Consider the following 15,202-nt stretch of genomic DNA (forward strand, 5'->3'; position numbering starts at 1 on the left):
GCGATTCATATATGAATAGATTTTTACGTGCACCTCTAGTTTTCTCTTCCTCTTCTCTAAAGCAGCGCAGCATGGCCCCGCCCCCTTTGCTGCCTTTTCCTGGGGGCGGGGTTTATCTGGGTTTGTGATGTCACGAACCCGGGAAGTAACTCGTTGTAGTCCCTACCAGCCGTTTTTGTAGGCATTAAACTGCCAGAATTTTAAAAGACGATATCTCCGTTTGCATTGAACTTTCAGATTCATAACTTTGCAGATATTGTTTATGCTCAAACAGCAACGTTACACACTAACTAACGTTAAAAAAGTGAAATCGCAATGAACCACCCCTTTAATACTTTTACAAGCATGTTGGAGTGAATGTTCACGAGAGACAGGAACCTTCCTGAAAGCTGTCAGATCTCAAGCAGTTCCCATTTTCTTTTCAGTTTCTTTTTCTCCTCTTCCCGTTCCTTTGGAAAGCTTCACACTTGCTCTGAATGGCTTTGGTCTGAAAGCAGGCTCTTATTTCTCAGCACTGTGTGAGCTCTCAGCTGCTTAAACACAGCTGTGGGCCGCAGAGTCGCTGATGTTTACCACCAAACACACTGAGTCCATGAGGCCAGGCCTTCAGTTTAGTGTCGTCTGTCAGGGGTTTATTGATCTGTTTGTATCACAGCACTCTCTGACATTACATGGCGGGAACCTCAACTTCAGTTGTGTCTTTCTGAATCTCTCTGTCCACAATGCTGCATGTACTACTGACCTAGAAGGAAACTGATGCTGTATTTACTTAATCAAAGCAGCTTTATTGACTGATATGGTCATTTCACACTAACCTTGCAGAAACGTTTTTTCCTAAGTCTGCACTTATTTCAAAATAAGCCTACAGCCTCTGACCTCTAAACTCTGAATATAAATTTGGAATTGTTTGAAAAAGTCATATTTATGAGAATTCAGAATTACAAGGAAAAAAACAGAACTGCGAAATTTAAACTCAAGAAAAACAAGAAAAAAAGTCATAATTGTAAGATATAAAGTCACATGTTTTTTTTGTTTTTTTTTGAGGGGGAAAACAGAATTGCAAGAAAAAAAAAGTAATAAATGTGAGATGAAAAACCACAATTACGGTTTTTATTTTGTTATTCCATGGTGGAGACAGGCTTCCATACAGGACACATTGTGAAATGATACAGTATCCTGAAAAATAAAATGTATGACGGTTTCCACAAACAATATTAATGTTTTCAACATTGCTAATAATCAGAAATGTTTGTTGAGCAGCAAATCAGCATATTAGAATGATTTCTGAAGATCATGTGACACTGAAGACTGGAGTAATGATGCTGAAAATACAGCTGCACATCACAGAAATACATTACAGTTTAACACATATTCACACAGAAAACAGCTGTTTTACATTGTAATAATATTTGACAGTGTTTTTGATCAAGATGAGCAGAAGAGACTCTTCCAGAGACAGTAGATATGATTCTCACTGCACAGTGCTGATATCAGTGCAGTAACGCTGGCTCAGGTATAAACAGATCTGAGTGATATCTCAGTGGATGTGAATGGAGTCGTGACAGATCCTCATATTGAACAGAGGAACAGATGTGTTCCTGATCTCTCTCCGTCAGCAGCTCCTCGTGTGCCACCATAAACACGCTCCCTTCCCCTCCTCAGCATCTGCAGTGTTTGTGTTTCTCAGCGGCTGATATCGGCCCGTGGTCTTCTCTGCTTCTGCTTTGCCTTCATACGCAGCCGGCGGCCGATTCATCAGAAACTCAGTCGGACTCAAGAGATGCTTCGTAGATTTAGCAAAGGGTCGGAACAGCTGAAGTATTGCTAAAAGAAGGATCTTCTGCCAAATATGATCTCCACTGATTCACTGATCCACTGATCCACTGATTCACCGATCCACTGATTCACCGATCATTTACATTTGACTCTAGAAGACTTGTAATATAGTGCACAAGTCACATGAGCCACTTTTATGATACTTATATATTGTGCTTTCATGTCCTTTATGAAGCTTGAACGCTTTAGTCCTCATTCATTTACATTATATTGAAAATATCATGTCTTGAATGCAGGTTATTAAAGTTATCTAGAACTGAAACTAAAACTGAATGGGTAAATCTCTTTAATAATGTTTTTGTACGTCCCTTTGGCAGCTTTAGTCAGTGAATGTGTGCCTCAAAACTTTAGTGGAAGTTTAGTTTTTTGGGTTTTGTGTTTGCTGTGAAACTTTACTTTGACTATGATGTGAAATCTTTCAGCAAATCTCCCACTTCTAAAAAGAGACCGCCTGGTTTCACAGGGTTTCAGAAGCTAGTTTTGGGGTTTTGGACTGGTCAAACCAGGTGGTCTGCTAGAACTAAAACTCCAGATTTAACTGGCTGAGAGTTGCAAACCAAGTTTTTCATTTCAAGATACTCAAACTCTGCAGATCCAGCATTTTTAAACAGTACTGTTTCCTGTAAACCTCTGTGTATGCAAAGCCAGATACGCCCCCTATGAAAAGCTAATGAAAAATGTCCTGTGAATGTTCCAGTTGTATTTTTCCAGAAGTTTTGTGCTGTAAAGCCTCATAAGTCATATATAAGCAGAGAAAATCATCCGACTGCCACAAAACTGTCCGAAAGCTTTCCAGATCAACTGTAGAGCCTGAGGTTCAGATTTATATGGCTGGATGGTCTGATTTATGTGTGGATGCACACGTGGAGTTCAAACACAAGTTAAGGGTTTCCCATTAAACACTGAAGATACGGATTCAGCTAAACGCTGCTGTAGCTCACGCCTGCTGTTACACCAGCTGTTAGTGAATTCATGAAGAATTAGATATAAATGTGATATATAATAATTAGGTCACACTGTTTGTGTCCTGAATTAGTGTGTCCTTTAAAGACCCACTGATTGTAGAGGACATCATGCATCAGAGGGTTAAAAAGCAAATCGTTTGTTTCTTGATGAAGCTTTTCTTGAATAGTTGTTAAAGTATTGTTTAAATAGGCTTTTATTTTACTCATTTCCATTATATGGAACCTTGATTCCACTGCGACTGGATTGTTCTTATAGAGCCATGGCATTATGAATTCATATTTAATCAGTACAGTAGCATTATAAGGTGCATCCCTGCAGAAGTGTGCTGTGTTTATTTTGGCTTCGCAGCAGAGGACGAGGATCTCCCGATGGATTCTGTGGAGTTTTATCATCTGAATAATAATCACGCAGACAGAAGTGTGTGTGGGATCCTGCTGGTTCTCTCCGTGAGGATAATCGGTGTGTGTGTAACTGGTTTGTGGTTTGGGGATTCTTCATAAAGAGCATCTAAAGAATGACGCTTCACTGCCAGATGAAGCTTCTCGTCTCATTCATCACTGACGTCTTGACAGCAATATAAAATGACTGCTTGAGTTTTGGTTATTAGGATTCAAGCCAGTTTTCATAGAGCGTTTTAGGACAGTATTGATGAGTTTATCAGCACTCTACTATTAAAGCGGTGGTTCAGTGGTCTTTTTCTAAGTTCAGTGGACTTGATTGTGTTTATGGGGTGCAGTCTAACATGCTTTGTTTTTTAAAAAACGCATTATTTTTCATATAATTTACCTTTATTCCACACCTCTCTGTCCCTTCTCTGAGAAACACGCTGATCATTTCCTGCTTTTATGAAGCCCCTCCCTCAGAAATAGGCGATGGGCTCTGATTGGTTAGCTAGTCCAGTGTGTTGTGATTGGCTAAACCGCCTCTAGCGTTTGCAAGAAAAAAAAAGTAATAAATGTGAGATGAAAAACCACAATTACGGTTTTTATTTTGTTATTCCATGGTGGAGACAGGCTTCCATACAGGACACATTGTGAAATGATACAGTATCCTGAAAAATAAAATGTATGACGGTTTCCACAAACAATATTAATGTTTTCAACATTGCTAATAATCAGAAATGTTTGTTGAGCAGCAAATCAGCATATTAGAATGATTTCTGAAGATCATGTGACACTGAAGACTGGAGTAATGATGCTGAAAATACAGCTGCACATCACAGAAATACATTACAGTTTAACACATATTCACACAGAAAACAGCTGTTTTACATTGTAATAATATTTGACAGTGTTTTTGATCAAGATGAGCAGAAGAGACTCTTCCAGAGACAGTAGATATGATTCTCACTGCACAGTGCTGATATCAGTGCAGTAACGCTGGCTCAGGTATAAACAGATCTGAGTGATATCTCAGTGGATGTGAATGGAGTCGTGACAGATCCTCATATTGAACAGAGGAACAGATGTGTTCCTGATCTCTCTCCGTCAGCAGCTCCTCGTGTGCCACCATAAACACGCTCCCTTCCCCTCCTCAGCATCTGCAGTGTTTGTGTTTCTCAGCGGCTGATATCGGCCCGTGGTCTTCTCTGCTTCTGCTTTGCCTTCATACGCAGCCGGCGGCCGATTCATCAGAAACTCAGTCGGACTCAAGAGATGCTTCGTAGATTTAGCAAAGGGTCGGAACAGCTGAAGTATTGCTAAAAGAAGGATCTTCTGCCAAATATGATCAGTCATCATCAGTCATAATAAGCACACACAGAATCTCAGACTTCATCAAGTCACTGTAATACAAAGAATCTGGACACCATGCATGCAGAATATGTTTTGAAGTTTGCATGCTTTTGCAAAAGAAACATAACAAATGTATGTTAAACATTTAGATCTGCATCTATGAGGAGAACAGTCAAAGAAAGTAAAATCTGAGTTGAGAAGTTAGAAAGTGCCGGTCGTTCCTCTGATCGCTGTGTTAATGTGAAGCTGAAGGACTGAAGACTGTAGGCTCCTCTGTGGACAGTCATTAGTGGGGGAGACTGGGGTTAGTTGTCACACTTTACTGTATATCTCAAAACATCAGTGCACAGAAAATTTCATGCAGTTAATTAAATACACCTTCTGTGACAACATGCCCCAACAGCAGGCCACGGAATAAAAAAAGAAAAAGGGTAATTGCAACTTTTTTTTTCTCACAATTAACACAAAATGATTTTTTTTTAACAGTCCTAACTTTATACAGTATCTGACACTTAAGAGATTTTTTGCTCCCAAGTTGCAGTGTATTTTCTCAGAATTGCCTCTGACCTCTAAACTCTGAATATAAACTGGGAATTGTTTGAAAAAGTCATTTTTATGAGAATTCAGAAAAATAAAAAACAGAATTGTGAAATTTAAACTCAAGAAAAACAAGAAAAAAGTCATAATTGTAAGATATAAAGTCACAGTTACTTGTTTAATTTTATTTAATTTTTTTGTCGGAAAAAAAAAACACAATTGCAAGAAAAAAAGACATAAATGTGAGATGAAAAAACACAATTACGGTTTTTATTTTGTTATTCCATGGTGGAGACAGGCTTCCATACAGGACACATTGTGAAATGATACAGTATCCTACATAACACTATTTATCAAATCTATTTATAAGAAAATGTAAGTTTTGTTTTGGCCCGCACATACAGTATATTTTATTAATGAATTGTTTAAGGTACTGGTATTGCACAAAAATAGCAGTCGAAACAACATTAATAAGAAGCATTTAAAGTGAAGTCCGTGTTGAAGTAGTTGTGTGAAGCGAGTCGTTTCTGAATAAAGCGCTGCTGTTGTCACTAGTTCTCTGTTTACTCTGTGAGTTGTGTTTCCGGTGTGTTTACTCTTTGAGAAAAGCAGGCAGGAGTCTGTGAATGTTTGTGAGTAAACCTAGCGTTCCCATGATGCTCTGCATGCGACACACCTGTGCTACTTCCAGTCTGTGTTTCACAGCGGCGTGTTTGTGTTTGTCAGGCGCTCAGTGTGATGATGACCACGCTTTCCTCCGCTACGGCACGATCAGGCTTTCAGTGAGTGATTTCTGATGATTCCAGAGCACAGCAGACGTCTCCAGTCACATTTCATGAGCCGTTGTGTTTGAAGAACCGCTCAAATGTTTCCCAAAATCTGAGGCAATTCTTGGATTTGTGTGTAAAGTTTTGAAAAAAAGAGGCACAGTTTTGAAAATGAAAGTGTGTAAGCAGCTGAAAAAAACTATAATATTTTATTAATATAATAATTTAATATAATCCTCTGTGGACAGTCATTAGTGGGGGAGACTGGGGCTAGTTGTCACACTTTACTGTATATCTCAAAACATCAGTGCACAGAAAATTTCATGCAGTTAATTAAATACACCTTCTGTGACAACATGCCCCAACAGCAGGCCACGGAATAAAAAAAGAAAAAGGGTAATTGCAACTTTTTTTTTCTCACAATTAACACAAAATGATTTTTTTTTAACAGTCCTAACTTTATACAGTATCTGACACTTAAGAGATTTTTTGCTCCCAAGTTGCAGTGTATTTTCTCAGAATTGCCTCTGACCTCTAAACTCTGAATATAAACTGGGAATTGTTTGAAAAAGTCATTTTTATGAGAATTCAGAAAAATAAAAAACAGAATTGTGAAATTTAAACTCAAGAAAAACAAGAAAAAAGTCATAATTGTAAGATATAAAGTCACAGTTACTTGTTTAATTTTATTTAATTTTTTTGTCGGAAAAAAAAAACACAATTGCAAGAAAAAAAGACATAAATGTGAGATGAAAAAACACAATTACGGTTTTTATTTTGTTATTCCATGGTGGAGACAGGCTTCCATACAGGACACATTGGGAAATTATACAGTATCCTACATAACACTATTTATAAAATCTATTTATAAGAAAATGTAAGTTTTGTTTTGGCCCGCACATACAGTCTATTTTATTAATGAATTGTATAAGGTACTGGTATTGCACAAAAATAGCAGTTGAAACAACATTAATAAGAAGCATTTTAAGTGAAGTCCGTGTTGAAGTAGTTGTGTGAAGCGAGTCGTTTCTGAACAAAGCGCTGCTGTTGTCACTAGTTCTCTGTTTACTCTGTGAGTTGTGTTTCCGGTGTGTTTACTCTTTGAGAAAAGCAGGCAGGAGTCTGTGAATGTTTGTGAGTAAACCTAGCGTTCCCATGATGCTCTGCATGCGACACACCTGTGCTACTTCCAGTCTGTGTTTCACAGCGGCGTGTTTGTGTTTGTCAGGCGCTCAGTGTGATGATGACCACGCTTTCCTCCGCTACGGCACGATCAGGCTTTCAGTGAGTGATTTCTGATGATTCCAGAGCACAGCAGACGTCTCCAGTCACATTTCATGAGCCGTTGTGTTTGAAGAACCGCTCAAATGTTTCCCAAAATCTGAGGCAATTCTTGGATTTGTGTGTAAAATTTTGAAAAAAAGAGGCACAGTTTTGAAAATGAAAGTGTGTAAGCAGCTGAAAAAAACTATAATATTTTATTAATATAATAATTTAATATAAGAGTACTTAAAATTGTGTTTTCTTAAATTGATTTAATAAGATAGTTTGAATTTGTTTTCCAGTCACAGTCTTTCAGAGCGATTCAGTTTGTCACTGTCTGTGAGCTGAATGCTGGGATTGGTGTTTGTTTAGTGTACTTACACAGAACACTAACTGCTAGTGTGTGCTTTGTTGTCATTTTCTGAGAAACGACATATTTCACAGTGAAGTATTTAAGGATCTGAGTGACATTTAGTGTTGGTTTTCTGTGAATAAGCGAGAGATGAATATGCGGTGATGAATTATCCAGCTCTGCTCTCTCAGTGAAAGCGCTGGACAATCTGGAACCACAGACATGCCGCTCTGCTTGTTTATGTGCTGCTGGTAGAAATGAAAGCTGTGTGTGTTTGTTCTTTAGCTTGATGCTGAAATCTGTAGCGCAGTGTGTGATTCAGCTGATATTACAGGATCTGTGAAGACTGACAGCAAAGATCTGTGGCACTTTAACAGGCTACAATACAATGAGATATAGTTTAGTTAATTAAATGTTTCCCAAAATCTGAGGCAATTCTTGGATTTGTGTGTAAAGTTTTGAAAAAAAGAGGCACAGTTTTGAAAATGTAAGCAGTTGAAAAAAAAAAACCTGTAACTGTTGTGCCAAGTTGAAAGATGGTTAGGAGAACTGTGTGAAGAGTTTTGAAAAAAGTATTGAGAAATGTCTCCTAACGACTGTAAAAACTGTAACACGCTCTTGGCGATGCATTTAATAAGATAGTTTGATTTTGTTTTCCAGTGACTGAATTTCTAAGCAGTTTTTCAGAGCGATTCAGTTTGTCACTGTCTGTGAGCTGAATGCTGGGATTGGTGTTTGTTTAGTGTACTTACACAGAACACTAACTGCTAGTGTGTGCTTTGTTGTCATTTTCTGAGAAACGACATATTTCACAGTGAAGTATTTAAGGATCTGAGTGACATTTAGTGTTGGTTTTCTGTGAATAAGCGAGAGATGAATATGCGGTGATGAATTATCCAGCTCTGCTCTCTCAGTGAAAGCGCTGGACAATCTGGAACCACAGACATGCCGCTCTGCTTGTTTATGTGCTGCTGGTAGAAATGAAAGCTGTGTGTGTTTGTTCTTTAGCTTGATGCTGAAATCTGTAGCGCAGTGTGTGATTCAGCTGATATTACAGGATCTGTGAAGACTGAAAGCAAAGATCTGTGGCACTTTAACAGGCTACAATACAATGAGATATAGTTTAGTTAATTCAGCTTTCATCAAGTTTAATTAAATATAGCATGAAACTGTTCAAATGTTTGGAGTCAGTAAGAATTTGTTTTTTGGCAAGAAATTTATACTTTTATCTAAGGATGCATTAAATTGATCAGAAGTGACAGTAAAGACATTTATAATGTTACAAAAGATTTCTGTTGCAAATAAATGCTGTTCTTTTGAACTTCTTGTGCTCTTGTGTTCTTGTGCTCAGTGGACTATTATTCACATTCTACACATTCTACTCATTTATTTAGTCTTGGTTAAGCATTTGGTGCTCTGATCCAGTCGCTCCGCTGCTGTTCTGGTGTATGAGCTCATGAATAAAGCGAGGCCTTTCTGTCATGTAGGTCGTCTCCTCTGAGGCTCATGGGAGTGTCTATAGATTGAGTTTAACACTCCTCCCTGTGCCGCACGATCTGCCAAATTCAAGACCTCATGTTGGACGACTGAGATCCCTTCATTCTGCTGCATCTGCTCATTTTCTCACTAAAAACACTTCATCCACGAGCTCAGACAGATGAGGGGCTGCGCAGCCAGCAATGACCTTCACGCTCGCGCTGTACTTCTACATTTACAAACTTCATCAGATTCTGATTTTCTCAGTGTGAGCCGAGGGTCTGTTTCTTAATCTGTGTTTCATCGTCACGCTCGCTTCATCACTAACAAACAGCACAGCGGTCACTTCCGTGGACCTCAGTGGTTTTCTCTCATGTTCCCGTCATTTCTGGTGTTCTTTCTGATCAACCACAAGATCTGGATCTCTGGGGTTCGTGCATCATATACCACTGGACCTCAAAGAGAAAGATATTTACTGTTAACATTAAATGTATACATTAAATGACCTCAGCCCACCGAGAGCCAGTAACTCAAACCTTCAGGCGTTACCCAGAAGCCTTTGATTGTCCAGTCTTCATCTGGTCTGGAGTGAACCTCTCTGCTCTGAGAAATACACGCCGTTCCCAAACGTCTTCATACTGGCGAAGTGTTTCCACTAGTTGCACAACAGACTGCTGAAATCGTATTATTGGGCACATCTATGGAGAATTCATGAAGGGACAAGTGTGCACATGGAAATAAATAATAACAGATTACTGATCATTGAGTGTGTTTTCATGCATAACAAAACACTGACCTACATGATGACACATTATCGGGTTATTACGCTTAGGTGATTAGGTTATTATCACTGTAAGACTGTGCTTGTGAACATATTCACTGATGTAAACAAGTCTCCAAACTCATGCATGCTTTCATGCATATAAAGATGTAAATAAACGTTGGTAAGACTTTACCTGAAACCTTTATATTTAATGCATTATAAAATAATTTAATGCATGAATTATGCCTTGTAATGCAGCTTATAAATTATCCATTGTATGAATAATTGTAACTGCAGTTTTTATGAAAAAGTGTGTTCAATTCAAGGTGTTAGTAAAACGTTTAAATGCACGCCATTGTGCCTATTTCGTGATCCAGCTTCACTTACAGAAGAAGTGAGTGTAAAGTTTTTAATGAATCTTTGCAAATCGCCTGTCCTAGTAACATGCTAGTTAGCAAGTTCCATGACGAATGTGGCTAAAGTTTACAGTCTCATTAGAATGGCTCGTCACCCCACGGAAGAGAGGGGCGGGGTCAGCAGAGCTCATTAGCATTTAAAGGGACATGCACCGAAACTGTTCTCTGTGAACAGAGCTGTTTTTGACAGGGTAAAAAGGGGGTTGTTTTACACTACCATTTGAGCTGTTTTTGACAGGGTAAAAAGGGTGTTGTTTTACACTACCATTGAGAAATTTTAACCAAAATATTTTATAGACTTTTCATTAAGACCCTAAAGAATCATACCAACTTGTGGAAAATGGGCATCCGATGACCCCTTTAATCCAGGAACATGTTGTACTTGGTGAAATCACGTTCACCAGGGATAGGGTTAGGTCTATGTTTTTGGACAATAATATTGATATCTTGCATCCCGGCGACCGGCTGTGTCCGGACGCGTTTGCTGACTCTGTTCTCCGTCTGTGCAGAGCGGGACTCAAGCGCTCAGCTGGACCTCACCGAGCTCATCGGCGTTCCTCTGCCGCCGTCTGTGTCCTTCGTCACGGGCCTGGAGGGCTTCCCGGCGTATAGCTTTGGTCCGGACGCTAACGTGGGCCGACTGACGCGCTCCTTCATCCCCGACCCGTTCTACCGTGACTTCTCCATCGTGGTGACGGCCAGGCCTAGCTCTCGGCGCGGAGGAGTGCTGTTCGCCGTCACAGATGCGCTGCAGAAGATCGTCCATCTGGGAGTGTCTCTGGCGCCGGTGGACACATATGCATCGCAGAAGAAATAGCACTAACCACACTCCATGAAATCCCTAACATGGACAAAGTATCCAGTTATCGCTGAATAAAACGCACAACGGAGATAGAGAAATTTTAACTGATGAAACTTAAAGACAATAAACATACGATTGCACAAAATATATGGTTTATCTGTGTTCTTCAAGCAATCTTGGTCAAGGCTCAGAGCGATTTTTTGTCGCACTGTACAGTACAGCCCTGACCAAACCATTTCCAGATTGTAAAAGTGATCAACTCCTCAATTTCACGTCCGCCTTGCGCCATGTCGCTCTGCACTGTTGCACACAGAAATATGTAATCAAATAGACTTTATCGTAATACAATGGGTCTATGATGTACTTAAGCTTACGATGCTTTTGGGAAACGCAGCCCAGTGCGTTATGGTTTGCTATTTCTATTTCAACGTGTTTTTGCAGCATTGAGCAATGTAGCCAATCACAGACATATCTGTTGATCTCTCGGCGCGGAGGAGTGCTGTTCGCCGTCACAGACGCGCTGCAGAAGATCGTCCATCTGGGAGTGTCTCTGGCGCCGGTGGAGGACGGGTCCCAGCGCGTGGTTCTGTACTACACCGAGCCCGGGGCCGCGCACACACAGGAGGCGGCTTCATTCAAGATGGGCGATCTGACGGGCCGCTGGGCGCGCTTCACGCTGGCTGTACAGGGAGAGGAGGTGAAGCTGTACATGGACTGTGAGGAGCAGCACCGCGTGGCCTTCCGCAGGAGTCCAGACCCACTCACCTTCCAGCCCAGCTCCGGCATCTTCATAGGGAACGCCGGAGGAACCAGGCTGGAGCGCTTCCTGGTGAGTGTTAGAGCTGGGCGATATGGGCTTTTTAGAGAAAATAATTATCTTTCCTATTTTTACCCAAAATAGGGTGTTGTGAGCATTACTGAGTACACACGTAATGTAATGACTGTTTAATTCACACTGGAAGCCAGAGGGCGCCCTTGCAGAGAAAATCCACATATGCATCGCAGAAGTAATAGCACTAAGGACACTCCAGGAAATCCCTAATATGGACAAAGTATCCAGTTATTGCTGAATAAAACGCACAACTTTCCATTTTTCTAGATATTTTTTTTACATGTACTAGCTGATCAACAATCACATGTACAAGCTACTAACAAGGTGTATCATAAATGAACAATTATTCAATTATTATTATTAAATTACAGCTAGGCATCTTTGGTTTCCTCTTTTTGTGTCATTTAGATGGTAAATGTGTGCCTTTTTATCTTTTGAATCACTTATCAAAAGTTGCTAAAAATTAAAATTTTTTAGAAATAGCTAAATTTGTTGCTAGGTGCTTTTGGAAGAAAAAGTTGCTGGGGTAGTCTGAAAAGTTGCTAAATTTAGACCCTCACCTTCTAAACATTGTCATCACTCACGAACAACACACAGAGAGCACACCAGAAACTCCAGTTTATGCCCAAATATGATTTTAATGAATGTTGGTGCTATATATCTTATGCCTCCTAGTGGTTCATCCATGCTCTTCATTAAAAAAATTAATCAAATAAAAATACATACTAATATCATTTGCATATAATCATATACAGTACTGTGCAAAAGTCTTAGGCCACTAGAATTTTAGATTTTTTTTGCACAGTACTGTATAGATAGAATTGTCTTTTTTTTCATAAAGAAATGCAGTAAATGGCATGTCCTGTATGTGTCTAAAATGATTAAAGCGCTTGCATTAAGATGAGCAGCTGAACATACATCACGACACAGATGTTTCGTATCACCGGCGCGGCACAGACGCCAACACATTGATTTGTGGCTCGTTCACATTCTGAACAGCATTGGACAACATCAGCCGCGCCACAAGACTGACAACGTGGCAGTCTGACACCAATGAGACTCGTGTTTTAATGGCTTTCCCTCTTCAGACCCTTAAGAGCATTAATTTATGTTTCCCCTTTTGTTCTCCTCAAAAAAAAAAAAACTTTCAAAAACTTTCAAAGGATATTTCAACATAAAACTTCTTCAGTTACTCTGATCATGTTGTTTCAGTCCTGTACGACTTTCTTTCTTCTGTAAAACACAAAAGGAGATATTTAACACAATGTCCATGCTCCTCCTTTCCATGCAAAGCAAGCATACAGTGACTAAGGACAGAAAAGTATACCATAAAGTACCATAAAAAGTATTATTATAACTGTAATATTGCTGGTACTGTAGTAGCATGAGTCTCAGATGAAGTAAAGCTGTGTTTGGTCGGAGGAAGAGCTTGTCCGTCAGACGTCATGGTCATTTTTGGCAGCAAACAGCTGCAGAGCTTCAAACTTCATGTCAAGACTCTTTCTTGGGAGATACACAACACATAACAGTTGTGTTAATGTTTGTTTCTGTGAATTGTGGGGACTTTCCATAGACTTCTATTAATTTTATACTGACCAAATGATATTTTTTATCCACTAACCCAACCCTAAACCTACCCCTTACAGAAAACCTGTTAGCATTCTTACACTTTCAGATACACTCACGCACACACACTCACACGCACACGCACACACTCACACGCACACGCACACACTCACACGCACACGCACACACTCACACGCACACGCACACGCACACACACGCGCACACGCTCACACTCACACACACACACACTCACACGTGCACACACACACACACTCTCTCTCACACACACACTCTCTCACTCACTCACTCACATAGCAGTTACCTTAATTTATGTGATGTGTGTACAGCTAGGCATCTTTGGTTTCCTCTTTTTGTGTCATTTAGATGGTAAATGTGTGCCTTTTTATCTTTTGAATCACTTATCAAAAGTTGCTAAAAATTAAAATTTTTTAGAAATAGCTAAATTTGTTGCTAGGTGCTTTTGGAAGAAAAAGTTGCTGGGGTAGTCTGAAAAGTTGCTAAATTTAGACCCTCACCTTCTAAACTTTGTCATCACTCACGAACAACACACAGAGAGCACACCAGAAACTCCAGTTTATGCCCAAATATGATTTTAATGAATGTTGGTGCTATATATCTTATGCCTCCTAGTGGTTCATCCATGCTCTTCATTAAAAAAATAAATCAAATAAAAATACATACTAATATCATTTGCATATAATCATATACAGTACTGTGCAAAAGTCTTAGGCCACTAGAATTTTAGATTTTTTTTGCACAGTACTGTATAGATAGAATTGTCTTTTTTTTCATAAAGAAATGCAGTAAATGGCATGTCCTGTATGTGTCTAAAATGATTAAAGCGCTTGCATTAAGATGAGCAGCTGAACATACATCACGACACAGATGTTTCGTATCACCGGCGCGGCACAGACGCCAACACATTGATTTGTGGCTCGTTCACATTCTGAACAGCATTGGACAACATCAGCCGCGCCACAAGACTGACAACGTGGCAGTCTGACACCAATGAGACTCGTGTTTTAATGGCTTTCCCTCTTCAGACCCTTAAGAGCATTAATTTATGTTTCCCCTTTTGTTCTCCTCAAAAAAAAAAAAACTTTCAAAAACTTTCAAAGGATATTTCAACATAAAACTTCTTCAGTTACTCTGATCATGTTGTTTCAGTCCTGTACGACTTTCTTTCTTCTGTAAAACACAAAAGGAGATATTTAACACAATGTCCATGCTCCTCCTTTCCATGCAAAGCAAGCATACAGTGACTAAGGACAGAAAAGTATACCATAAAGTACCATAAAAAGTATTATTATAACTGTAATATTGCTGGTACTGTAGTAGCATGAGTCTCAGATGAAGTAAAGCTGTGTTTGGTCGGAGGAAGAGCTTGTCCGTCAGACGTCATGGTCATTTTTGGCAGCAAACAGCTGCAGAGCTTCAAACTTCATGTCAAGACTCTTTCTTGGGAGATACACAACACATAACAGTTGTGTTAATGTTTGTTTCTGTGAATTGTGGGGACTTTCCATAGACTTCTATTAATTTTATACTGACCAAATGATATTTTTTATCCACTAACCCAACCCTAAACCTACCCCTTACAGAAAACCTGTTTGCATTCTTACACTTTCAGATACACTCACGCACACACACTCACACGCACACGCACACACTCACACGCACACGCACACACTCACACGCACACGCACACACTCACACGCACACGCACACGCACACACACTCACACGCACACGCACACACACTCACACGCACACACACACAGACACTCACACACATACACACACACACACAGACACACACGCACACACTCACACACACGCACACAAACACACACACACAAACACACACACACAC

The 15,202-nt window shown here is 39.8% G+C and overlaps 1 protein-coding gene across 1 annotated transcript in view; it reads left to right on the forward strand.

The window, feature by feature from the left end:
• The window catches only part of LOC107757189 (collagen alpha-1(XV) chain-like), a 65,498-nt gene that overhangs the window by 9,165 nt on the left and 41,131 nt on the right, over positions 1 to 15,202 (forward strand). Inside the window, exons 3-4 of the mRNA XM_016574606.1 lie at positions 10,619 to 10,869; positions 11,441 to 11,740. Coding sequence (XP_016430092.1) covers positions 10,619 to 10,869; positions 11,441 to 11,740 — 551 coding nt within the window. The remainder of the gene's footprint in view (positions 1 to 10,618; positions 10,870 to 11,440; positions 11,741 to 15,202) is intronic.

The sequence above is a fragment of the Sinocyclocheilus rhinocerous genome, unplaced genomic scaffold, assembly GCF_001515625.1.
Source record: "Sinocyclocheilus rhinocerous isolate Xijiao unplaced genomic scaffold, SAMN03320098_v1.1 scaffold1464, whole genome shotgun sequence".
Taxonomy (NCBI): Eukaryota; Metazoa; Chordata; class Actinopteri; order Cypriniformes; family Cyprinidae; genus Sinocyclocheilus; species Sinocyclocheilus rhinocerous.